The sequence below is a fragment of the Peromyscus eremicus genome, chromosome 15 (assembly GCF_949786415.1).
Source record: "Peromyscus eremicus chromosome 15, PerEre_H2_v1, whole genome shotgun sequence".
NCBI lineage: Eukaryota > Metazoa > Chordata > Mammalia > Rodentia > Cricetidae > Peromyscus > Peromyscus eremicus.
The window spans coordinates 40,986,045-41,013,622 of NC_081431.1; the positions used below are offsets into that span (position 1 = coordinate 40,986,045).

At 47.3% G+C, this 27,578-nt stretch overlaps 1 protein-coding gene across 1 annotated transcript; it reads right to left on the reverse strand.

The window, feature by feature from the left end:
- Rgs8 (regulator of G protein signaling 8) lies at positions 1-27,578 on the reverse strand. Its single transcript, XM_059280384.1, has 6 exons — positions 27,503-27,578; positions 25,480-25,609; positions 22,843-22,944; positions 21,889-21,953; positions 2,029-2,195; positions 1-257 (listed from the first exon to the last, which is right to left on the reverse strand). Exons 2-6 carry the CDS (start codon positions 25,503-25,505, stop codon positions 75-77), a joined length of 543 nt encoding a protein of 180 aa, XP_059136367.1. The 5' UTR covers positions 25,506-25,609; positions 27,503-27,578; the 3' UTR covers positions 1-74.

Consider the following 27,578-nt stretch of genomic DNA (forward strand, 5'->3'; position numbering starts at 1 on the left):
TTTCACGTTAGAATATGGTCTTGGCAGCAAGGAGCAGGGAAAGCCGGTGACTTCCGAGAGTCTCCATCCGAGGTCTAACTGAGCCTCCTCTGGCTTTGGGACAGCAGATCTAAGTACATTTTGGACCTCAGGAACCTGGGGTAAGAGTCTTTCTCCATGAGGCTGTGCACTTTCCCCTGAGCTTGGTCAAAACAAGTCAGGGATGGCTCCTGCACATTCTTCCTCGTAGCTTCTCGGGTCTGGAAATCGATATTCACCTGGAGAGACAAACAGAGAGCAAGGTCACAGGCCCTCAGAGGCCAAGGCACCCACTGGACAGTGGGCCCAAGCTACAGAACAACCACCAACGACAGTATCTCACATCTTCAGGGTCAGGGATGCTCCTCAAACTGCTTTTTATAGGGTTCATTCCTTGGGATTCCAGCAGGAAGGCTGTGGAGTCTGAAGTCCAGATAGTCTTAAGTTGTAAATAAGGTGAGTGAAGAAAAGAGAGACCAGCTGGGTTTGGTGGTACACGCCTTTAATCCCAACACTCAGGAGGCAGAGGCAGGTGGATCTCTGTGGGTTCAAGGCCAGCCTGGTCTACATAGTGAGTTCCAGGACAGCCAGCATCATGTAAAGAGACCATGTCTCAATAATAATAATAATAATAATAATAATAATAGTAATAATAATAATAGAAAAGAAAGAGAGAGAGAGAAGGGTAGAAAAGAGAGACTATGAAGCTTGTCTAAAATATGTGGATTTAGTACCAGAACCGTGACAAGAATTCTCAAGTCAACAAATCCTAATCAAGAGTCTTCATACCAGCCGGGAGGTGGTGGCACATGCCTTTAATCCCAGCACTCGGGAGGCAGAGCCAGGCGGATCTCTGTGAGTTCAAGGCAAGCCTGGGCTACCAAGTGAGTTCCAGGAAAGGCGCAAAGCTACACAGAGAAACCCTGTCTCGAAAAAACCAAAAAAAAAAAAAAAAAAAAAGAGTCATCATACCACACTAAGGTGAGTCTCAAGCCAGCTGTTATTGAAGTTTCCCCTAAGCTTTCTCTCTCATTCTTTCTTAACCACCAAGGCCAACAGATGCCCAGTATAGACAGACCCTGGTAAACATACATTTCTCTGTATGTCACCATTAGGGGCCAATAGCATTCTACCCAGCTTGTAAAGATCTCACACCCCGAGTCAAAGTTTCACCTCAATATAGATAGCAAACTGTCAATCAGTTAAACCCTCTGGAGAGACATGCTGGATTAAAACTCAGAACAGCTGGACATAGTTATAATACAGCAGTGAAAGTGACTATAAATATCCATTTATGGGCAACGGCAAACACTCAGTAGGGCTTTACCTCTAACACGTAGAGTAGCCTTGAGAGGTGAGTGGCACTATCCTCTCTTACATTGGGGAAACTGAGGCTCAGAGAGGCTGAATACATTAAAGACGGTCACACACAGCGGCAGAATGGAGACTGCAGACAAAATCCTTTAAAAGAGGGTCCTTATTCCATTAAGTCATGCTGCCCTTGAGAGCTTTTTATTGTGTGTTTGTGTGTCTAGTGGTGTGTGTGTGTGTGTGTGTGTGTGTGTGTGTGTGTGTGTGTGTGCGCGCGCGCATTCTCACTGGTCACAGGACAATTTGCAGGAGTCATGTCTCTCCTTCTGTCATGTGGGTTCCAGAGGTCACAACCCGGTCATCAGGCTTGGCAGCAGGTGCCTTCACTCGGTGAATCACTCCAGCCACCAGCCACCCCTGTGCCACTTTTAACAGGAAAACAGACATGGGCTCCCGGGAATTCACTCTTGTGAAATCACCGGGGGAACACAGCCTGCCTAACACGTGTCAGGCAGACAGCAAAAACCCTCCTAAGGTGGCTCCTTTCATGAAAACCCTGATCTTTCACTCCTCAAAAGCTACCACTTTCTCCTCAGGATCCACCTGCGTTGGGAGGCCCGTGGGGGCAGGAGGAAATACCGTGAACTTGGCTCAGATGCCCTCCAAGACCTCAGGAGACAGTTGCCGTGACCAACGTACCTCCCGCGGAGCCTGCACATCCACAAACTCCTCAAAGATCCTGTGGGCCTTGGAGACCAGCTTTGCCGTCGACCTGGTCTTCTTGAACTCCTCACAGGCCAGCCAGAACTCCAGGTTCTCCTCGCTGAACTCCGTCTTCAGGAAGGCACGGAAGGCCGCCACCCCATCTACAGGTGTGGAAAGATGTGGGGGGAAAAAAAAGACAGGGAAAAAGCAGCTTAAGTCCGAAGACTGAAGATGAAGAGCAACCGTACTATTATGAGGGTGTCCTCATTGTCCAAGCCTGCGGCTCACACACACACACCCCTCGATGACACACAGCTACCCTCAGAGCAAGCCAGGCTTCTCGTCCAAGGACCAGTGTGAAGTATCAGAGAGAGATGTTTAAAATCCCGTAGGAATGGCAGCAGTGGGCAAGCTTGGTCACTTCCGATAAACCCTGCCTGTCCATGGATGCCGCAGGTCTGCCGGTGAGCCCATATCACTCATCAGGCTAAGGTCACAGGCACTTTACATTCTCTGCCCTAAGCCGAGTCCACACCAGAGAGAAGACGTGGGCAGTTGTAAGACAAACTGAACAGAAACACAAATGTCTCAGAGCCAACCCTTTACCACGATCAGAAACACATCCAACAGAAATTCAGTCCGTAATACAGTCTGCTACGTGGACAGATGTCTCTTTCAGGAAACCTCTGAGGATGTGTATTCGGTGTTCTAGTCTATTCATTTTTATGTTGAAATCTGCCTGTCAAATTAGATTTTAGAAAAAGTTTTTAAGGTTATGTTTATTTGTGTGTGTGTGTGTGTGTGTGTGTGTGTGTGTGTGTGTGTGTGTGTAGGTCAAAGGACGACTTGCAGGAGACAGTTTCCTTTCCCATGTGGGTCCTGGAGATGGTCCTCCGGCCATCAAGCTTTGTAACGGGTGCATTTACCTGCTAACCCATCTCGCTGACCCGGATTAGATGCTTTAATTGAGGTTGATTATAATTTTCCTGCCAATTTATCTAATGGCTAAGGCAGCTTTTCCTCTTACTAATCAATGTCATCTGCACTGCCAAGCAATGTTTCCAGTCCACACAGATAAGCGGGGAGGGGGAAAAAACAGCTATTTATAGCCTGTACTTCCAGTAGCGTTTTTATTTGAAAAAGTTTTTAATCAACTGTCTCAACTCTTGGCCCGCTCTCCTCTGTCGGGATGATAATGGCAGCTTTCTAGAAAGGGTCCTCAAAGTGAAGAGCGCCCTAGAACAAGGTGCCAAGCTGGGTAAGAAAATTACTCAATGGCCATTTTTATTTCTTTTGTAAAGTTCGTGTTACCATTTTTGGTACTGGGCATTAAACCCAGTCCTCTCGTATACCATGCCAGTGCTCTGCCCCTGAGGTATGGGGCATCTCTCCTCCTTTCTATTTTGTCGATGGCCTTTGATTCACTCCATAGCCCGAGCAGGGCTCAAACTTGTAAATGTCTTGCCTCAGCCTCCTGGGTGAGGCTTGGCTGAGATGACAGGCTTGCACAGCTAACCCTAGCTCAACACCCCCCATCTCGTGTGTGTGTGTGTGTGTGTGTGTGTGTGTGTGTGTGTGTGTGTGAATGTGTGTGTGTGTGAGTGTGTGTTTGTGTGAGTGTGAGTGTGTGTGAGTGTGTGTGTGCATGTGAGTGTGTGTGAGTGTGTGTGTGAATGTGTGTGTGAGTGTGTGAGTGTGTGTGAGTGTGTGTGTGCTGCATACACCTGAGTGTGCAGGTGTACACATCCGTGAATCGGCATGCTGGGACCGGAACAGGAGGCTGGGTGTCTTGAGAGACGGTCTCTCACTGAGGCTGAAGCTGGTTTCTCCTACGCTGATTTCTAAGGCCAGCAAGCCCTCAGGAGTCAACTGTCTTTCCTCACCAATTCTGAGGCTACAGGCATGTCCAGTCGGCCCGGGCCTGTAACATGAGTGCTGGGGATTTGAACTCAGGTCATCGCCCTAGCAAAGAAAGCAGTCTTAACCACTAAGCTATCTCCCAGGCCCCAGTACTTTTTAATTCTACGTCATCGATGACATGGGCATCTGATAATCACTGGCATACGCCCGGAGAGAACACTAGCCAAGACGACTCAGTGGATTGGTGGTGCCGTGTGATTTTAAACATTTATTTTTGAATGTTTTATTATTATTAATTATTGTTGTTATTACTATTATGTGTGTTTGTACAATGTGGGGGGTAATGTGTAATGCGTCATGTGGTAGTCAGAGGACAACTTTGTGGAGTTAGCTTTCTTACCCACTTTTATGTGGGTGGCGGGGCTTGAACTCAGGTCATTAGGTCTGCACAACAAGCGCCCTTACCCACTGAGCCGTCTTCCTGGCCCTAAAATGTTTATTCTAAAACATTTTTATTTCTCCTGATAAAAAAATCATTGTACATCTTTGTCTTCTTTTGCTTATTTATATTTATTCATTTAGACAGAGACTTGCTACGTTGTAGCCTAGACTTTCCTCCAACTTGCCATCCTCCTGAGCCCCCTGAGTACTGGGGTTACCACCACACCTTACCCAAAGTAGATATTTCAATGTCCACACTAGAACAACAGTCATAAAGGCTACAACCTTTTACGGCAAGAGCCAGGGACTTGAGAAAGAAAAGCATTTTCATGGGGCTCCCAGAGCTAAGCTTTGAATCACAGATCCAAGCATAGAGGGCTGCCTTAAAGTGTTTATAAGCCAAGTAAGATGGTTTTGTGATTTATCATCCCATCCTGGAGGTTTCTGCACTGAAGGGACGCCATTGTTCACTGCATGGGATGACTGGCTTAAGTCAGCACCAGAGGCAAGGCCCAGGACACACCCAGTGGAGAAAGCAGAATATCATACAAGGCTCCTTCACACTGGGCAGGATGGAGCTAAAAGTCTTCCTGTGCCAGGGGAGGAAGAAGAGAGTGATTTAGGTTCCAGAGAGAGAGAGAGAGAGAGAGATGTTCTGGGTACCTTCCGTGCCCACTCCTACATAGGTCAAACCTCTACAAGAAAACAACAGAAACACAGCAAGCTAGGAATCCGAGAAATGAAATGGTAAGTCTCAATGTTCAGGCCTGAGAATCACTTACACTGTTTGATACGGGTTTCGGACTAGCGGACTGCACAGTTCTGTTCAAGATGCCACCAGTGGTACAGGCTACAGGCAAAAGTTGGATGGGATACTGTGGCGGACCAGCCCCCACATTCATTTACCCCAGGGACTCTTGAGGAATGAGGGATAAGAGACTTAGTTAGAAATAAAGAGGAGAGAAACAGAGAGAAATCCCAGGATAGACTTGGAAGAGTCTGGATCCTTATCCACTGGCCCAGAACTTTATTCCAAAGGTCTATTTATAACAATGCCAAGGGGTGGAGCAAAAGACCTCCCCTTTGCTAGTTACAGTCACCTGGTACCCAGGCCCGTGGTCCAATCAAACTCTTATGCAGTCCTGCTGGGTACAGCCACTAGGAAACCTAGTGGGCTCCAACAGTTTACATCAGAGAACAAATCATAAAATTACTGCCCATTAGCACCCTTCAGATGCTCTCTTTGGGACCCCTTCCTACATTCTATACCCTCAAAGTTCCCCGTGGAGGAGACATGGACATTTCCACATGCCCCGGAGTAAACTCAGATTTGGTTACAAGCATGCACTCCAGGAGACACTGTTACAGACGGTCCTCTGTGGTGGAAGCTACAAGCAGAGGTTAGATGGGGAGACAGCATCAGTCACCCTCAGATCCCAGAAGGGGCTGGATCAGCAAGGGAGGACTCTGAGCAGTTACCCACAGTAGACACAGAAAGACCCAAGGACCACAGAGTCTCCCCACACACCCCCATCTTCTTTCCCTGAAGGGGTTATTTTTCTTAATAAAATAATTTTAACTGAGCATAAAAACATAGAAACTATACATAATAATGAGATAATATTTGTTCTATATATTGTATAATATTTAAATCGAACATTTAAATACTTACCTTTTCTTGATGGTAAAAGTTTTCTGAATACAACACATTTGTTCTGGTTTGGTTTAGAGACAGTCTCACTTTTTAGCCCAGGCTGACCTGGAACCCACTATGTCCCCATACCAACCTCAAACTCATAGCAATCCTCCCGCCTCAGCTTCAAAAGTGCTGGGATTACAGGCATCATGTCTGGCTTGTATAATACACTGTAATATACAATCACCCTACTGTGCACTTGCACCCCGGAACTTCTCACTCCTTTGGAACTATACCTTTTGACCAACCCTTCCAGGGCCCTCTCTCCTTCCCTTCCCCCCTGTTCTTCACAGCCCCCATGTGCCGCTCGAAACCTCAACACGATGTACTCTTAGATGTCACAGATGGGCGTGTGGTATTTGTCTTATCTTCACACACTCTCCTCTGCAGTCAGAGAGAGGGCTGAAAAAGGGAACATGGATGACTCCAAGTGTGCCTTTATGTAAGTGGTTCTCCACATTCCTAATGCTGCGACCCTTTTATACAGTTCCTCATGTTGTAGTGACCCCCAACCACAGCATTATTTTTGTTGCTGCTTCATAATTACAATCTTGCTACTGTTATGAATCATAACATGTAAATGTCTGTTGTTTTCCGGTGGTCTTAGGTAATCCCTGTGAGAGGGTCCTTTGACCCTGAAGGGGTCATGACCCACAGGTTGAGAATCACTGATTTAGAAGACCTCAGAGGAGCTTGTGGCTGTTTGGAGGCCAGAGGTAGCTAGATTCCTTGAATGGGAGAGTTCAAGTTTGCTGTTTTGTTTTCCTTTAAACAAAAACAGATGCTTAAGAACCCAGGAAATGTAGTCGCAGATGAAGAATATGACATTCCGCTTTCCCCCTGGTATTGGTCATCAGCTCTGTTAAGGAAAGTCTGCTCGGCCCCAGCTCTCTAGGGCACAGACTTCATCTCCCTTCACCTAGATCCCAGCTTTGGTGGGTGCTGGTACAATTAGAAAAGCTTACACCTGCAGTGTGCTCCCTGATGCGACTCTCCTCCTCCCAGCTTACAGAGAAGGATGTGGAAGCCGAGAAGCAACTCGCCTGACCTCATACCTGACAACACTCAGCATTGGAGATTAAGGTCATTAACCCCCAGACCCCTGGAATAACCAACTCCATTTTTATTGATTCATGCATTCACCCTGCCGGGTGACCCAGCCGTTCCACTGGGGCAGAGAGCAGACACAATGAGGTATTAGACACACCGTGGGCTGAACATGAACAGTTGTCTCTTTTGGCTTCCTGAGTAAGGATGCAATATGATCAGCCACCTCACACTTCCAACGTCATGACTTCCTCACCACGCTAGGCTATGCCCTCAAACCCTAAGTCCAAACAGACCCTCCCTCAAATTACTTTTGCCAGATACTTCACACAGCAGTAAGAAAAGTCACCAATATACCATCCAAAGATAGATTGAAACAAAAAGAAGAAAACATGGTTATGATGATCATGATATGGTGGGTAAGTTATATGGTTGGAAAGGACAAGGTGCTGTGAAAGGACCCTAAATCGGCACCTGCGCCAGGTCTGAGGAGAGAACAAAGACCTGCAAGGAGACGCTCCTCAGCTGCTGGGGGAAGTGAAGGAGAAGGAAGTAAGGTGAAAGAAGGAAGCGGGTGATGGAGAAGATGATTTCAGGAAGAGAGAGCCGTACGCACGAAGGCGAGAACTTTAAAATGCACATTAGAGCAACATGAAATGCTTTAGAAAGATCAGTAGTTAATAAGAGATCAAACTGACAGGGCCTGCCTTTCAGACGGGCATTCACAGAGAGACCTGTGAAAGAGCCAGAGAGATGGAGGGCTGGCACAGCACTGCAAAAGGCCAGGAGGGAGAACTCTGCACCAAGGAGGAAGTGGCCGCTGCGTGCAGTGCCTCCTAGAGGTCAAGCTGGATGAAGAGTGAGAAGGTCCCAAGGATGCAGTGAACCCTGTCGTGTCAGAGGTGTGCTGTGGCCCTGGCTGTGCTGTGGTAGGTACGGTGGTGAATGGAGAAGAGGAAGTGGGAAGCATTCGTTCACACGTCTCTGGCAAGAAGGGGAAATGGAGAGCAGACAGCATAGCTAAAAGGAACCGTGAGACCGAAGTTTCTCTGCTTGCTCTCGAGATGGTTTGGAGTACATAAAAATGTTGATATGATGAGGAAAGATGTGTTGAGTAAAAGGGAATTAAAGAAAGGCTTGAAAGGAAGGCAGGGAAAGTGGCCTGAGCACAGAATTACGATGCTGAGAAAGAGGAACGACCGTGCGGGGCAGCCTCTGCTTTACGGTGGCAGCCTCTGCTTTACGGTGGCAGCCTCTGCTTTACGGTGATAGCAGCTGCGGGAGAGATGGGGCTATGAAAGGCAGGGTTTTATTTTTATTCATTTAGGAGCTGGGTGACAGAACTTTACTGTATCTCAGGCTTTTTGTTTGAGATTTTACAAAAGCCCGGCTGAATTTATCCACACAAAAATGTTGACCAGTAGTAGGTAGCATCTCTTCATTCATTCACAGCATATCTCCTTCCTTCTCCATAGGGAGGTACTAAGGGGCCGGTGGTCCGGCTCAGTAGGTAGAGTGCTAGTCTTGTACACATGGAGCCCTAGTTCCAATCTCCAGCAGTGCATGAAAGTGGGTGTGGTGGTACGCGTCTGTAATCCCATAATCCCAGCACAAAAGAGGTGGAGGCAGGACAAGTAGAAGGTCAAGGTCATTCTCAGCTACATGGTCAGTTCGAGACCAGCCTGAGCTAAATGCGATAAGAGGGGGAGAGAGGAAAAGGAAAGAAGGATGGGGAGAAGGGGAAGGAAAAAGGCAGAAAGAAACTAAAGTTTAGAGAAGTCGAATAAACGGACCCACTGCGAAGCTGGTAAGAACCAAGGTTCCCTACCAGGTCCACATGACTCCAAAGCAAGCTCTTTCCAGAGGTGTACATATGGGGGGGGGGGGGGGAGAAGAGCAGATAATGCAAGAACTCAGAGGGAAAACGCTGGGATTGGGGAAGGTAGATTTTAAAGAGGGACTGAGAAGAAATAGGAGAGCTTGTTTTCCCTGAGGACGAGAGCAGACCAACAGAAACAATGATGGATGAAGACAGAATCAGTCAGGAAGGGGACAGATTTGGGATGCAGCAAACTGGACAGCCTTGCTCTTGATTAACTTGGGGTGAGGTTGCTTGGAATGAAGCGACACTCGAGTACTAGGCTTTGAGCTGAGGCACAAGTAAATGATATAAAATCACCACCTCACAGAACTCTCCAGGCAGCCTAATGTAACCAGCATTAGGGAATAATGTAAAACAATGGGCTGCATCATTATAAGTGTGTTATAGACCTAGGAGAGAGGAAAAGATGGAGAACAGCCAGCTGCCTTGGGGGAAATGCATGTATGTGCAAGAGGAAACAGAAAACAATCATGAAGCCTTGGACTTTGGGTCCTGGGGAGAGTTTCCACGCACAAAGAAGGGAGCAAGAATCTTTATTGGAGGATGGAGCCATCCTTCAAAGAGAGGACCATTCAGTCCAGGCTGCTGAATAGACCTTGACCTTAGAGAGCAACAACTTGGCAGCTGGAAGTTAGAACATAGAAAGGCAGAAGAACAGTAGGAGTTTGAAAAGTGCTGAAGTCAAAATGCACATCTTACAACCCTCTCTGCAAACATTTACTGAGCACTTACTTCAACCACACCAAGTTCGTTCTAAACCTTACAGCATTTTTTCCTCATGGTAGATCCATAGCACAGTTCTTGATGTTTTTACCGTCTGAGAGGAAACACAAACAAAGCTTGGAGAAGGTAAATAACTTGCCATAGTCACGTGATTAGGTAGTGGCAAGAATGCCAAATTAAAAAGCAAGCATTAGGGGGCTGGAAAGATGACTTAGCCGTTTAGAGCACTTACTGCTCTTGCAGAGGATCCAGGTTTGATTCCCATCACCTACAACTCCAGTTGTAGGATATCAAGCTCCTCTTCTGACTTCTTGGGGCACCAGACACACGTGATAAACACACACACACACACACACACACACACACACACACACACACACGAAGACAAAGCGCTCATACACATAAAATAAAATAAAAAAATAAATCTAAAATAAAGAAGAAACCAACATTAGTATTGTGTTACGGGCTGTCTCCAGACCTGCAGGACCTGGGGCCTAAGAGCTGCTGAAGGGGTAAGAGGAAGGAGTCCCACGCAAGGCCAGGCCGGGAGCCATGGGAACATTGTGGCCAGTACATTTCTAGGAGTGACCTCAGAGGGTGGGCTGGGGACAAAAAGAAAAAAGTCACTTAGGTAGAGGAGGATCTGATTCAAAGAACAACACAGAGAAACGAAGATGGGTGTGTTCCTCAGATCTGGAGAAAGGCACTGCAGGGGGCTGAAATCGCTGCACAGGTTGGAAACTTGGAGGGATGTGTGTGGTAAACCCCTGGGCGGCTCGGCAGCACCCATGGTTTCCGCAGCTAGCCTGGCAAAGCTTACCAAGCCTACCCCCTGAGTAGAAGCCGCACAGGACTCACTTGAGAACGCCAATTCTAAGCACAGCTAAACCCACACTTAGGTATGACCGTGTACAACACATTCAGCTTTACGGGTCTCGTCATCCTCACTGTAGAAGGAGGGAGCAGACTTGAAGACTTTTCCCAGGTAGAGTTACTGCTCTGTTCTGTACTCATCCCAACTTAGCCCTGTCCTCATCAGATGTGGCTCTTAGCCAACCGTGATGGCTTGAAAGAAAACGGCCCCCAAAAGGGAGTGGCACTACTGGGAGGTGTGTCATGGTGGGGGTAGGCTTTGAGGTCTCTTGTGCTCAAGCTTCCCTCAATGTGACTGTCACTTCGACTTCCTGTTACCTCTGAGTCAAGATGTAGGATTCTCAGCTCCAGCACCACGTCTGCCTGCACGCTATCATGCTCCCTGCCATGATGATAATGGACTGAACCTCTGAAACTGTGAGTGTCTTAATGAAATGTTTTCATTTATAAGAGCTGCTGTGGTCATGAGGTCTCTTCATAGTAAGAAAAAAAACCGTTAAGACACCGACCTTTGCTCCTGATTCCATCACTCCGTCTCCTCCTCATCCCTTAACACCATTACTGCCACACACAGAGGACTTACTCCAGGCCTGGCCGTCATGAACCCAATGCATCACTACATCAGTGCAATTAAGAAGAGGTTCCAGGCCAGGCGGTGGTGGTGCATGCCTTTAATCCCAGCACTCGGGAGGCAGAGCCAGGGGGATCTCTGTGAGTTCGAGGCCAGCCTGGTCTCCAAAGCGAGTTCCAGGAAAGGCGCAAAGCTACACAGAGAAACCCTGTCTCAAAAAAACAAAAAAAAAAAAAAAGAGGAAGTTCCGGGCTAGAGAGATGGGTCCATCAATAAAGTGCTTGCTGTAGCGGTATTTGTGCCGCCCATGACCTTGGGCTATAGGGCCCAAAGGAGGTGGTGCTTCCTGCCGTTGTATATGACCTCTTATAAGGAGTTGGAGAAGGGTCAAAGGCCCCTTCTCCCTGCCCCTGCCTGCAAGGTGGATTTATTCCCCTGTCAGATCAGAGGATGACTTCTGCTGTCTTCTCTGTCCTGTAATCGTGAGTGTATTTCCTCAACTTATATCTTAATAAATTGTTACCCATTTCATAGACTCCCGTGGACTGATCGTACTGCACAAGTATGAGGAGGACTTGAGTTCAGGCCCTCAGACTCTGTGTGAAACGAAACAAAAAGCTGGCCGGCTGGCCCAGCCTAATAGCTAAGTTCTATGTCAAGGAGACACACCATTTCAAAAAACAAGGTGGATGGCCCCTGACAAAAGACACATGACCCCCAGTTGCATGTGCATCTACACACATATGTACACACAGAGAGAGAGAAAGACATGGGCTCTGGTTTTGAATCCCATGTGACCTTGGAAAAGTATCCTACCCTCTTGAAGCCCAAGAGGGAAAATTTATCTATGAAATGGAGACCATGCCAGGACTCTCACTGCATTGGACTGTTAACAGATCAAATGAAGCAATCTATTCAAAAATGCCTAGTCCTCACTACAAGCAGTCAGTAGTGCTAGCCCTTAGAGAGGCTTGGTTTACAAAAGGAATGTGAGATCTGAGAGAAGAATTGCCTGTGGTCACTAAGTCAGTAAAAGGAGCAAGGTAGATTTGCCTACACATCTGGGTGACCTCAGAGCCCACTCTCCCTAATCCAGTGATCACTGTCTCCAAAGCAGAGACAAACAGTGACCTCAGTCAGGCAAACACACTGAGCATATGTGTGCCATGGCCCTGCAAAGGTACTGTGAGCCATTTGGCTCACAGACTTGGGGCTTGTCCAGCTGGAGGATACCTCCCATCACCTTTTCTATGGTGAGAACTGAGGCCATTAGGTAGCACCAAGAACCTGGAATCTACCTAAATTCTTTCCATCCTGCAGCATTGACTGTCAGCCTGTCACTAGTGGTCCTCCCATTGCGAGAGGGCTAACTCCTTCTTCTCAATACGCCATCATACCTTCCCAGGCATCCTTCTCAGTCCTTAGCCAGGGACCACACGCGTCCCAAGAAATACACTGTGCTCTCTCTTTCAAGCCTTAAACTGCTTGCCCTAGGCCTAGTCTGCATCTCTTGCTGTTGTGACCCAGCAAGTGCATTACTGGGGACAGAAGCAGTGAAATATGTTTCTTGTCATTCACATCTTTCCTCCCTGCCGACCCTCCTCCCAGCGAGCTTTTCATCTGCTCCTCCCCATCTCTCCCCAACCCCTCTCCTGTTCCTTGTCTCTTACCGCTTCTCCCCACTGCCCTCCCATCATTCTCTTTCCCTCCAACAGGACCCTCTTCTCTGCCTTCTGTTTGTCCACACACTGCAGGTGGTTCCGAATGCAGAGTGTTGATTTATCGCAGAACAGCTCGGCGGCACACCTGCTGTTACCCCTAGGGGTGGCCATGTTTGTGTTAGCAATGCTGCTGATGCTACGGGCCTGTGCACCCTGCACCCTAGCTGTGGAAGACCAGAACTCCGATCCAGAACCCTACTCCTGAGCTCCCACCAACTTGTCTCCCACCCCTGAAGCCATCGTGTCCTGGCTCCGTCACACAAACGTTGGAATGAGCTAGTGTGTAGAGAGGTGTGGCCTCTCTGCTCTTCGGTTCTCACAACTATGAAATGCAGATCCCATCAGCTCTTCTTCCTCCACAGGGTTAAGGGGCATGTGATGAGTTCATACACACAAGTGGCATGCAGATCCTGACTGGTAAACAGGGAATGCTCGATGCCTGTTGATAACTGTTCCTTCGTGCTCTGGTGGAGTCCTGATCCGGAACTCCATGTATAATGCCAAATGCAGTCTTGGCCAATTAAAGGCAGTGGACGGGCAGTGAATAGTTCAGGAAAACAGGAGGGGAGTGTGTGGAAGGTGGAGGCTCTGCCTTCTAGTCGTTTTATTTGCATTTCGCTTGGGTTTTCTTTGGGTAACCCTCCCAGGAGTCAAGGCTCTGAAAACAGCATAAAGTTTTTTGAGATTGGTGCCTAGCCAGCAACAGGAAGGGCCAGGCATGTGTCCAGGATTCCTGGAACAGTGGGCAGGATATTGGCGTCCTTTCGAACAGCCACAGAACCTCCAAGAACATGCCGTGGCCGCACATGCTGCCGGCTGCCGGCTTTCTCCCCCTGGTTCTTTCATGCAGGGTGCTTACATAAGGGGAGAAACTGGGTCACTATGAATGAGCAGCAGCGAGGCTGGTGCGGCAGGGAGGGTGGCTTAGGTAACAGTTCAAGGTCCAGCAGTCCCCGTTTAGCTGGCATCAGGGGTGGACTTGAGCCTCGCTCAATTCCCAGGCTCGGGAAAACACAAAAGGACAAGAAAAAAAAAATGTTTTTAAGCTCTGTGTTTACCAAAGAACCCTCTCCAAGACTAAGCACCCTCTTGCATTCCTGATCAATGGGGGGAAATAGCCCAGTGAATAGGACCCCAAGTCAAGCAGAGGATAGGAACGGAGAAGTGTTTATACAAGCCAAGGTGCATAAGCTACTGGAGAAGGCAAATCCTGTTTGACTCGGAACGAAGACACGGACTTGAATTTTGTAGAGAGGGCAGAAACTTTCTCTGTGTCACCTGGGAAGCAAATTACTGTGTCTAATCAAGATTTATGTAGGGGTTTTACTTAGGGAACAGACTATTGCCAGTAATGCTGTTTACTGACAGGCAATGTGAGGCAATTGTATCTCACATTTGTGGTTACTGATCCCCTTAAATGATCTCTGCTTTATTCATATATATAAACTGTGTGTGTGTGTGTGTGTGTGTGTGTGTGTGACAGTATATCAGAGGGACATATGATAGTAGGGTTGTAAGTCTCTGTGTCAAAAAGGACCTGAGAGACACCAGGATGACACCAGGACATGAAGAGGCAGTGATGTTCTGAAACCATATGGTTTCTTATTCCTAAAATACGGGAGCCAAAGGAAGGAGGATCCTGGGCTATCCCAGTAATCTTACCCCAATAAAGAAGTACTATAAAGCCTCACAGACACTAGTCCATAGCCTAAAAGATCTCCAAATTCAGTACAAAGGAATATTTCTCAGATGAATTGGATGGAGGGATACTGCTGGGACTCTCAAAGGAGGGAACGCATCTTATTTTACCTACTAGGCTTTTAAAAACTACACTCCCAGCAGGTTTTCCTACATTCACTAGGGGAGGTAGGTAGGAAGGCCTGGGGGATCCCTAAAGCTCCAGAGCCAAAAGGGTTGAGTAAGGGGAAACACCCCTGGGGTCTCTCGCTCTTCCCCTAAGCTGTTGCCTCAAGCTGTCTGTGGGACCAGTAAGCTCACGTTAGCCCAGGCACAGGGGCTGCACAAAATGCATATTTTCTCAGTACAGTTAATGTGTTATAGCAAAAACAATAAAGCAGCTATCCTTCATCCAGTCCTCCGTGTACCAGCACCCCGTTTAGCATTTGGGGACAGCAACTGTATTGAATTCTTGCACCACACAAGCCATCATTCCCCTTTCACAGATGAGGGAAAATGAGGCTCACTGAGATTAGGTGATTGGCATAAGGTCACATCGCTGATAAAGACAGGATGAGTGTTGGGAACTTGCATACTTGATCTGTTCAGACCTTTTTTTTCTTTGTTTTTTGTTTTTTTGTTTTTTTTGTTGTTTGTTTTTTTGTTTGTTTGTTTTGGGTTTGTTTTGTTTTTTTCGAGACAGGGTTTCTCTGTGTAGCTTTGCACCTTTCCTGGAGCTCACTCTGTAGACCAGGATGGCCTCGAACTCACAGAGATCTGCCTGCCTCTGCCTCCCGAGTGGTGGGATTAAAGGCGTGCGCCACCACCACCTGGCTCTTTTTAGACATTTTACAAGCATGTAAAAGCTGCCCATAGCCCGGCACTCCTCCCTTCAAGGATAAACGTGGCACCTATGTTCCTGGGTATGAGAACAACTTCACAGCAATGTGGACAGGACAAGAAACCCGAGATGCTTCCTTTCTCCCCCTCTCCACCTCACATACCTGTTTCTAACTCAGCCTCTGCTCTTTTGGAACACCTGAAGCTGTGTATCTGTTTGCTTGTTTGTTTGTTTTCTTTCTCTCTCCTTTCTTTCTTCCTTCTTTTCTTTCTTTCTTTCTTTCTTTCTTTCTTTCTTTCTTTCTTTCTTTCTTTCTTTCTTTCCTGCCTGGGGAAACCTCCACACCACACATGTGGGATCCGTGATACCGATGTGCCATTAAAGGGAGGTGCTGCCTGAGGATCTGAGGCCCTCCAGGCAGTACAAAATACTCTGTTTCTTCAAAAGCCTGGGCCACCCACCCCACCAGAACACTGTTCTTTCCTGTTTTGCATAATTCTGCTTGAAAACAGAGCTTCTCAAGCTTCCACAGGACTCCTCGTTCCTGAAAGACTTGTGGGAAAACACACCCTAATCTCCAGCCCCAGGGACTCTGACTCCACGGGTCCGAGATAAGATGCAGAAATGTCCATTTCTTACAAGCTCCCACAGGTAAGCTGCCTTCCTTGGTTCACACTTTGAAGAAGACTTTTCTAGAATCTTCTGGCTTAAAGACAGTATGGGGAGAGTGGAAGCCTGACTATTTGCTCCAGAGTTAAAGATCACTTAGACGAATGATCTAAATTGTTGCACAAGTTGGTCATTTAGTTCCTACATGACGGTTTGTTTGGGATCTTTTGCTTAGTGGCTGTGTGACCAGGTCAACTCATTGTGTGTTTTGATATCTCAACCATTATCTGAAGGGGGTTAAGTTTTAGACACTAAAGTCTTCTCCATTGGTCTTGGTTTACAGAGGCAGTGTTATGACTGTAAAGGGCTCTCTGTGGTCCTGTTTCCCCTGACCTAGCATTTCCTGGGTCCCGCGGGGCCAGGTGAACAGAACCCTTTCTCCAGGTTCCATAAAAACGATCAAACAAGAATGCCTTCCACAGTCAGTGCTCAGAGGGCAGTGCTGGGTGGTCCAGGAGGGAGCAAGTATGAAAAGTGTGAGAAAGGGGAGAAGCATGCAGCCTGAAGGTATGCTTAAAACTGTAACTCAGTTTCTATGTTCAAAAAAAAAAAAAAATACAAAGGAAGGAAGGAAGGATGCAAGAGCAAGGCAAAGACAAGAAGAGGTAGATAGAATGAAAGAGAAGGGGGTGGGGAAGAGGAGGGAGAGCAAGAGGGAGGGAGGGAGGGAGGGAAAGAAGGGAAGGAAAAACAGAAAGAGAATATTTCTTCAGAGCTCAGGGCTAAATATCCCTCCAAAAGCAGGCCAGATAAGCACATGCCTGACTTCACAAAAAATAAAACAAAAGCTAGGCACACTGTTTTTTCCTGTCTTCCAGCTGCCTAACAGAAGAGATCCCACAAATTGATTTGGTGCTGTTGGGCACGAGCTTCAGAGCAGAAAGGCTTCTGGGCATGTAAACACACACACACACACACACACACACACACACACACACACACACACACACACACGTACGTGTGCCGCATCCCCCTTCAGGGCAGACTACATGCACAATTCAGATATCGAGTCTAATTGTAATTGGATGAACAGGGAAAAGCTTCCAAATTAGCACATATTAGACAGCCTCCTAGTTAATGAAGCCATCACCAATGTCAACTTCAGTGGCATTAGTTAGTTTCTAAGAAAAGCACTTAGCAAGTGATTACCTCTCAGCCCTCCATGAGTGCCTTTCCTCCGCACTCGTCTGTAAACAAATACAATGGAAAATAAGACTACTCTAAATATTTTCCTCCCAGGTTGTTGTTGTTTTAATTCTAAGGTTTTGAAGACAGTAAAGTTGCCTTCTGTTGCCTGAGATTTGAGCCCATGTAGTGCTCGGAAAGAGCGAACGAACACAGGTGCTTTGGTCCCCCTTCTGGTTGCTGGAGCCATTTCAGCTGAAAGGCACTCTTATATAAGCATACGTGCACTGCTTCATCAAAGCACCAGCCACAGGTGATCGGCTATCACCTAGCCTCACGTCTGCTCCAGAGAACACCCTGGGACAAGGATAGAACTAAATTCAGCCTCTGACGCATCCTGTCCCAGCTCCTCTGTTGGACAAGCAAGGAATCTGAGTTCCTAAATAGCTAAGGTTTCCATGAAGGTCACCTAACTATCCAGGAGTGAGTGGGGGACAAAATCAGGACCATAGATCTGACTACCAGCTAGCATTCTGCACTTACATGTCCAAGAGCCTGGTCGCTGGCCACTGGGAACCATCCTCCCGACCAGTAGGACTTTCGACAGTGATGAGACAGAATTTACGGGCAGCATTGAAAGTTAGAATTCAGCTTGCAATTCCAAGGCCACCCTAGTTTTTTCCTCCCCTTATCTGTGAGCACGCCTGACGTCTCAAAGACGGTCATTCTCCATCAGAGACAGACCACGGCCTCTGCCGCTTGTGCTACCTCCTGGCTGCACAGTCTGTGCATAATGAACAAGCACATCTTTAATCAATAGTTAAATAAGTGTCAGAACAGCAGCAGACCCAGGGCGGCCAAGATGCTCCAGAGGTCGAGAATGGGAAAAAAGAATTACCTGATTCTGCGAAATGAAAAACCTAGGAAGGATAGTTACCTTCGTGTGAAGAATGACAGAGGACTGGGTTCTAGGCTAACGCCCACTGTTCTGGATCCCAGTCATTCAGGAATCCTGTACTCTTTTACTCCTTGGGATATCATGCGTCTTAATCAGAAGCTCGGCATGCATCCCATTGGTTCTGTCAAGGACAGGCACATGTGAAATCCCATTGGAGAAGTTTAATCAGCCCTGATACAGTCTCTTCTTTTTTTTTTTTTTTTTTTTTTGTTTTGTTTTGTTTTTCAAGACAGGGTTTCTCTGTGTAGCTTTGCGCCTTTCCTGGAACTCACTTGGTAGCCCAGGCTGGCCTCGAACTCACAGAGATCCGCCTGGCTCTGCCTCCTGAGTGCTGGGATTAAAGGCGTGCGCCACCACCGCCCGGCATGATACAGTCTCAATATGAACCCAAATTAATTCAACCTTTTTTTTTTTTTTTTTTGGTTTTTCGAGACAGAGTTTCTCTGTGTAGTTTTGGTGCCTGTCCTGGAGATCACTCTGTAGACCAGGCTAGCCTCAAACTCACAGAGATCCGCCTGACTCTGCCTCCCGAGTGCTGGGATTAAAGGCATGTGCCACCACCACTGCCTGGCTAATTCGACTTTTAGAAAGTTGTCAGCATCTTTTAAGATGGCCTAGGTTCCTGTTACTCTGTGGCCTTCACAGGGGAATAAACATCCAAATCCTAAAAGCTTGAAGTTCTTCTAAAAATATCCTTCTCTTCCTAAGAACTTTTATACTACTGGCTCTTTATTTCTATACTAAACAGAAATTAAAACAGAACCTCAGACTCCAAGAAGGATTAAAAAACTTCAGAGTTCAAAAAGCCCATTTTTTGTAGTACTTTGACAAAGTAGCAAATTGGTGCCAGCTGTGACCCGTTATTGGGAGTCCCATCTTAGGGAAGTGTTATAGCATTCTGGGAATCCCTTCTGTGACAGGAGGTCCAATCAGCTGCAGATCCAAGAGTCACCAAACCAAGTAGATAAAACTGAATCTCTAGGTCTCACACAGACTTAATGTTAATGATGTTAATAATACAAAATCCACTGCCAAGGTATTTGTTTTGCATTTAATAAATATATTATAAATATATATATAAAAAACCACAGTATCATTACATCACATTCTGAGTAGAGTCCAGAGTTCTGTATGTGTTTCCTGTCTGCAGGCAGTAGCAAGCCAGTAGACATCTCTAACCCCATTTTAGAATGAGGAAACGGCCTCAGGGACTTGAACTGAGTGAATCAGTGTGAGGCTGAAATAGAAACCAAACTTTAGGATGACCTTGAATCAAATCCAGCCAGAAGATATAAAGCGGTAGCAACACTTGTCCCGCAGAATGTGACTCCCAGAAAATAATCGATAGCCTGGTTTTTAGAAAGGCATTACCATCTAATTCTAAATATCATATAGATGCCACTACCTTGGCAAATTCACTATGTAAACTTGCTATTGGAAGATGGTTGTACGTTACATATGCTGTACATACCCACACTGAATTATTTTCCTGCCTAAGTATATCCCATGGAATTCCAAAGTCACAATGTTTTGTTTTTTGGGTTTTTTTTGTTTTTGTTTTTGTTTGTTTGTTTGTTTTTTCGAGACAGGGTTTCTCTGTGTAGCTTTGCGCCTCTCCTGGAACTCACTTGGTAGCCCAGGCTGGCCTCAAACTCACAGAGATCTGCCTGGCTCTGCCTCCGGAGTGCTGGGATTACAGGCGTGCGCCACCACCGCCCAGCCACAATGTTTTTATAGTATGCACTTATTCTTAGATATTTCAGTTTATTTTAAAATCTATTCGAAAGTATTTGTTCAGCTGGAGAGACAAAGTTTCAGTTGGCAAAGTGCTTGAGGTACCACCAAGAGGATCTGGACTTGGATCCCAGCATCCACATAAAAAGATAAGTGTGGTGGTATGCTCCCGGGAAAGCAGAGACTGGGAGGTTCCTGGATCTCACTGGCCAGCTAATCTTGCCTAACTGGTAGGCCCCACGTTTATTGAAAGACCGTCTCAATAAAATAAAGTGGACAGCTGGCAAGTTGGCTCAGCAGGTAAGGGCATTTGCAACCAACCCTGACACCTAAATTCAATCCTCAGGACCCTCACGGTAAACGCAGAGAATCAATTTCTGGAAGTTATCCACTGACCTCAATAGGTGCACTGAGGCATGCATGAGCCCATATACCTATACCACACACACACACACACACACACACACACACACACACACACACACACAGTATTTGTTGATTTGTTTAAGAACAAGAGGCAAAGTCAGAGGAAGTAACTTCATCAAATTAAAAGCAAAATCACTTCTTGTTTTTGGATGATGATGATGATGATGATGATGATGATGGTACAATGCTGAGAACTGAACCTGGAGCCTCACACAAGCTAGACAAGTATTGAACCACTTAACTACCTTCCCAAACCTGGACAAGTCAAGTCACTTTTTATGGCATCTGCTAAAAACCAAGGGACCCCACCATGACTACCCAAGTATCTAGTAACCAAGATGGGTCAACAGCGAGAGCACAGATCTGAAACCCACCCACAGCTTTCAATGTAATTGTCCAAAAACACATTCCCCAATTAAATAGGAACAACACAGCAAAATGCAAGCGGCCCTTCTGCTCCCAGATCTCACACTGACGTGACGAATTGAGGAGGAACACCGAATGTCTGTCTGCAACCTTCCTGTCTCCTCAGAACACCCCCTCTCTCCTTCCCGCCCCTGCTCTGCCACTTCCATGTGCTTTAATGCCACGGGGATTTCAAAGCCCAGCAGATTTGGACTTGTTCACGATGAGAAACAAAAAAGAGCTGAAAAGTTTGACGAATGATAAACTGCCCTCCGCACGCCACAATATGCACAACTCTCCCTGCCCTTATAGGAAACAAAAGACACAGCAGCTGAACAGGGAGGAAAGAGGAGGGAGGGCAAAGTGCTGTTCTAGCCAGGAAGTGGGGGCACAATGCAGCTGAAACAGTCATCCCTCGAGATAAAGAGTGAAATTCTGTCAGTCCGAGAGATTGCTGAAACACACACAATTCTCATCTAACTAAGCAGCCCAGTGATTTGGAGGAAGGGGGTCATAAGATCTAGCCTGGAACCTAGATCTTCTCATTCCCCGCAGTCCATAACTCCCATGACCTGAGCTGACTTCTATCTCGTTAACATTGCTGAGTGGCCAGCCACAGTGAGACATGCCTGTAATCCCAGTGCCTGGAAGGTGGCAGGTGGAAGCAGGGGAATCCTGAGTTCAAGGCCATCCTTGGCTGTATAGCATGTCTGAGGCCAACCTAAGCTATAAAACACCCCATTTCAAAAAAAGGGTTGAAGAGGATCAAACCGAGAGCCTCACACATGCTAAGCAAGTATTTAACCATTGAGCTACCTTCCCAGCCCTAGAAAAACCAAGTCACTTTCAATGGCATCTGCTAAAAACCAAGGGACTCCACCATGCCTACCCAAGTATCTAGTAACCAAGATGGGTCAACAGTAAGAGCACAGAGCTGATAAATAAATAATATAATATAATACAATGTAATGACTGAGAACCTTGGGCCTCTTTGGACTATGGTTTGAATACAGAAAACAGGAAAAAAGGATCTAACCCCCAACTACATTTAAAATACCTGTTTTCTTGTCTCTCTCCTCCTGCTGTGTGCAGGATTACAGAGGACTGGGGTCTCAGCACAGTGTCCTGAGCCTAGCAAGTGTTCCCTACGTCTTTTGCCACATGGATGATTTGCTCCAACATGATGTGACCTGATTTCTACTTACACTTATGAGAGAGGAGCACGTCAAAGGAATCTGCCCACCTCGTCGCTTCTTCTGTGGAGAGTCTCCTAGGAAGCAACAGCATCTCTCTGAGGATTTCTGACACATCTCCTCTCCCCCAGCCACCACTCAGATTTGCCCAGAACTCTTTGGATTGGTGGAGAGCAGATACATACCATAACTGGGTCCCTACAGTTCTGCTGCTGTCAGTTGGTAGATTTTTCAAGCAATAGCTGGGGAAACCTCTAGGTAGGGGGTGGGGCTATAGCTTGGTGGCAAAGTGCTTACCTAGCATGAATGAGGTTCTGGGTTTTCTCCCCCAGTACCAGAAAGAAGAATCACCCTGGATGGGAATTCAGAGAATCCCATACATTACTTTTGATCTGAACAATAAAGATATGTAGCTATGTGATTTTGAGATGTCAACATGACGAGGTGAAGGGGTGGGGCTAGTCTTGGAGACAAAAGAGGCTCAACTCACCTCTTACTGCCACCCCAGATTCTTCACCTCTTGGAATGGAGACAGGGATGCCCCTTTCAGAGGTGAGTGGGGCTGAAACAAGGTGGCATTTGTGACATCATTGAATCCAGTGTCTACACAGAATAGGTGCTGAATCTGGATGATCTGAATCCCAGCATATTTTTAGAGTAACTTTGGATGTTTATTTCCAAAATGAGAGCTCAGATTGACAAGTCAGTAGAATAAAGAAGTGTACTTCCCACCCACGGCTTCAGACACTGATGGCGATACTGTTTCTTAGGGGAATGAGATTTCCCGACTGACGTCACCGAGCTCTGCCTTCCTGTCATTCACATGCAAGGGGTAGAAAAGGAGCTGCCGAGAGACCAGATGTATCATCTTGTGGTTCATCTAGTCAACAACTCACTAAAGACAAAGGTCCCATAGACACCCCACAGTGTGAGTACCCAGGAACGCAAGGCGGTCATACTACTCACTTGAGAGCACGGTTGGGTTTGTCGGGAAGAATGGCTGTGAAGTCACTACAGGAGTCCGATTTGTGTGACAGGCAGCCCAGTCGAGTCCTCATGCCTTTGTTCCTGCAGCAAATATGGAGGCAGAAGGAAGGGGGCTGTCATGACCACAACTGCCAGCTCTGGAAAGGACATCTGGACCTGCTGCCCTCCCCACCCCAGGTGGCCTCTGAAGAGTCCATCAGCCAGAATAGAGGCAAGGGCTGTGCTCATGCCTTGTCTCACTATAGGCATAGTAATAATAGGTGTGGGGCCCTTCCTCTGCCCTTCCCTTAGAGGCTGAAGGCTTTTTAAAGCTGACATGGCAAGTTGATGGTAAGTCAATGGAGGTCATTAGCTTGGGAGAATTTCTAAATTAGGAGTCTCTGTAGGGAGTGGAAACACAGCAGTGACAGAATAGCAATCCACATTTTGCTTTCCCAGTAGAAGGGCAAAGAGGCAGGGTTGGTGATGGCGGCAGCCCCAAACTACAAGGCCATGAAAGCAAGGCCCCCACACAGAGGAGAGGGGAGCCTCAAAAGGCAGGGATGCACAGCACAGCAGACAGAGTCAGAGCACACAGTATGGGGCTTCAGCGCAGGTCAGTTCCCAATCAGCTTCTCTCAGCTCACCTCACCAAGACAGGCTATGTGTACAGGGATGGCTCTGGACCACAGGGATTGGTGCCTGCTGGTGAGAAGAGCGATGCATGATGCCCACAATGGAGAGCCGGTGTCCCCTGTGACCATTTATGCCTGTTTAACTTGCCCTGTTTACCTTCAGCCAGGGGCTGGCATACTCCAGTCCGGTGGAGTATCTGTGTACATAGTTTTATAGGAACACCACGCTGCCATTTGTTCACACATTGTCTAAAGACGCCTTCAACGTCAAGGGCAAAGTTAAGTAGTTGCAACACTGACCACACAGCCTGGGAAGCTGAGAAGATTTACTCTCAGGCTCAGGACAACAGAAGTTGGCTAACCTTTGACCTTTAACCATGGCAATTCCTCATATTAAGGGCAAAAGTAAGTGTGTGTGTGCACGCGCGCCAGGGGCGGGGGGGGGGGGCGCGGGGAGTAATAATCAGACCAGGACTTCAGTCTGGCTTACAAAAGGAACTACCATGTGCACCATGGGATATTGCCATGGAAATAGTCCTACAACATGCCATCCTCACATGCTGACAGCAAGTCCTCTGGCCTGGCTTGCTTTCCCTCTTTTTCACAAATCCTAAAACTAGATAAGGGAGTTAGAAGTCATCCAATTCAATCACGCCCATTGGTTTCAAATGGATTTCCACTCCCCAGCCTGTTCATTTTCTTTGTTCACAGAAATCTCATCTGACACTTGTCTACTGAGATGGTATTGTACTTGGCAGGGATGGACATTTGTATTCCACAACACATCTCGGCAGAGCCCCTTAGAGCTGGAGCATCCAAGTTTCCAGAAATATCCTCTCCTCCAGGAAATCTCCTTGTCCCTACCTCTCTTCCCAGGCAGGCTGCACTGCGCATTTCATCTATTTCATGGCATTTCAAAACAGTTGCTACAGTTAGTCTCTCTCCTGAAACAGAGAGCATCTTATGTGTCCATCCACTCTTACAGATCACAGGGTACCCGGCACGCAGCCATTCAAGCAGCTGATTAAAAGTCCTTTGAATCATCACTGCTGTGAATTCAGGCAAAGGTCCTGCTCAGGCTGTACCTGGTCAGGCCCCGACCTGCAGCCCACTCGGTGCCTTAGGATCATCCGTCATAAAAACAGTCAAATCACTGCCCTCAAGAGCCACAAACAGGACTCTCAGAAAGTGGAAAATCCACACATGCTCTTGTACAACCAAGGTTTGGAGCAGGCTAGTTTAAAGGGTACTACTGATAGCCCTCAAGACAACTCTGGGCCATCCAAATAGTTCACAGAAGCAAATTTACTTTGGGACAAAATGGTTTTTTTATCTTTCTAGGCAAGACTTGAAGCATAATCTCCTAAGTTAAGTGAGAAATGATGGGAGCAGACACAGGAGTGAAAGACTAAGAGGAAGGAAGGAAAGGAGAGAGGGGGAAGGCAGGAAGGAAAAAGGAAGGAAGGAAGGAAGGAAGGAAGGAAGGAAGGAAGGAAGGGAGGGAGGGAGGGAGGGAGAGAGAGAGAGAGAGAGAGAGAGAGAGAGAGAGAGAGAGAAAGAAAGAAAGAAAGAAAGAAAGAAAGAAAGAAAGAAAGAAAGAAAGAAAGAAAGAAAAGGGAGAGAGGGGGGGAAAAGGGAGGGATCTTTTCCCCATTCGCCTTTTCTCTATAAACCCCCCCCCCCCCCGTCCCAGTAACCCAGAGTTCCACATAAGTTCATGCACAGCCCCTTGTCCTACCCCAAAAGTCACCACCAAGAGATTCTACCAAATCAACAAGGGGGCACAGGCAGGCAGGTCCTACTTGCAAGGCTGTAACTTTGCAAGAAGCACAAAGGTAAGACTAGTGCCGTGCACACCAGGAGGTCCAGCAGAGCTAGTGCAAGAGGACCAGCCGCCTAGAGCTTCACAGTTGGGCCAGGCTCAAACAGCAGGACAGGTGAGAGACCGGAAGTGAGCAAAGAAGAGGAGCAGGGACAAGAAGACAGGTCATCAATCCGTTACCTGCGTGGCATCAGTAAGGCAGCCATACAGGCATCCGCTTATGGTTACCCCCTTGGGCTGGCTTGCAGGGACGTCAGGGCAGGAAATAAGAGTGCGGGGTTCAAGGATTTACCCTCTCACGTCCTCTCACCTAAAATCAAAGAGTCTGCTGTAAGAGGGTTCACCCTCTCACATCTGTCTGCAAGATACACCATCATTCCAAGCGCTCTCCACCATCGGAGTATTTCCCCCACAGCACCCACAAATGTCAGTGTGTTCTTAGCAAGGGTAGCCAATCAAAGACGGACAGGGACAAATGTCAGGAGGCTTGGCATTGCTGACTGTTGGTCAGACGTCCCTACTTCCCCAACCAACGGCCATCAAAATTGGGACATGCACCCTTAGGGAGGCATGGGTCTGGCAAGCCAAAAATTACTGTTCTCTTTATCTTACTAGACTGATGCCCAAGTGACCAGTCCAGAAGGGACCAGGGAGGAGAGAAGCTTGCTCCAAAATAATCTGATTGGATGCCGCTCTGGTTCCCACCTCTCTCCAAGGGCACCTGCCCCAGGTGGAAATGAGCCAGGGCTTGAGAAAAAGGGAGCAAGGAGGGGGGCTGAACGGACTTGGAGGTAAGCCACCAGACACCCTCACCACTGGGCATGCTCCTTGGCGGGGATCCCAAACACAGGCTGCAGAAATGAACATGCAAGTCACTCTCTCTAGCTCATAAGGAGGTGAGCCTTCCTCAGGCGGGCCCATTCTTGACCCAATACAGGGAAGACTTGGGGACGGAAGAAGGGGATATGGAGGCTGAAGGCTGATTGGCTTGTAGCCTCTCCTTCCCATGGGTACCATTGGCGATGTTTCAGACCATTGTTCCCACAAAAAGGAAGCTGATAGGGAGAGCTGCCTACCTATCCATAAAAGGTTCCCTTGGGGATCCCTGCCACCAAACGTAGAATCCATTTTAAAAGAAACCTAATTTAGATAGATAAGAATCCTGTGTGGCTGCGCCATTTAAATTGTCTTGGTATTTATTACCTTGAACATTTCACAAATACTTTTTTTTAAATCACTTTCAGAATAATTCTATTAACAAAATAGAAGGATGAGTTTACTAACACTGAAAAGAAAAGAGAAAACAGAAAAAAAAAAAGAAAAAAAAAACCAGGTTTTATGTAAAGGCTCATCCCAGTGGGTCATGTTTCCTGACAACAGGGGACATTTCCTTAACCACTAAGTGGGAGTGCACCTTGCTTTCCAGAAGTCAGCCGGCAAGGCCTTTACAACTCTAAGGGTCTCCAGAAAGCATGTCTGGGCACCTACGCCTCATTTCCTCTTGCTTATAAAAATCTGTCCCCAGGGTAGGGACCTTTATTATTCTGCAGCTGAGCAGGGCAGAGATTACTGCCCACATACACCACAGGCAAGGTCGTTTAGGGCGGGGGACCCCTGGGCTCTATCCCTGCCTGCCACTGTTCCTTCTCTCTCCTGCTGCCGGCCCACACTGGCTTGCTGGTGCTACCCAGTTGTCTCCTCTCTCTCTCTCTCTCTCTCCCCCGACATCCAGCACCTCCAAAATCACCCTTGGAGTGAGGTTAGCTTTGGAGTCCCTAAATGAGAAGCAGCCGGATACTCTGCTCCAGCTGCCTTGTCCACACCAGGACGCAGAACCCTCGGGGCTTGTGTCCCATTTAGCTCTAGACAGACTTATAAGGGACAGATAAGGGGTTACCCAGAGCCTGGAAAGTTCAAAGATGTGACCCGACCCCCCCCCCCCAACACACACACACAGTATCCTCGGAAGTGGGCACCAAGTCACAAGTGACTGGAGCAGACAGGATAGAAAGAGATGACATTCAAGGTGGGGGGGGGAGCATAAGAGCAAAAAAGAAAAGATTTATAAGGAAAAGAAGAGAAATTAAGCTCAGCGGGGAGAAAGCAATCAATATGCATGAAGAGGCATGTTAATTAAATATGTATAATGCAACCAGCTTTCCCACACCCCAGCAAGGAAGAGAAAGGCAAAGCCAATACTTACTGTCGTTGACCGGTCCTCATGGCCTGCGGGTCTTTGCCAAGTGGATGGTCAGAGAGGCTGAGGGTTAAGGAGCTCT

What these genes read in the sequence shown, in the direction of transcription:
- Rgs8 (XM_059280384.1), bottom strand. Translation starts at nt 25,505, where the DNA reads ATGGCTGCCTTACTGATGCCACGCAG. An exon ending in GCCTTACTGATGCCACGCAG is followed by an intron (nt 22,945 to 25,479) that starts GTAACGGATTGA and finishes TATTTGCTGCAG; the next exon opens with GAACAAAGGCATGAGGACTC. An exon ending in ATGTGCAGGCTCCGCGGGAG is followed by an intron (nt 258 to 2,028) that starts GTACGTTGGTCA and finishes TTGTCTCTCCAG; the next exon opens with GTGAATATCGATTTCCAGAC.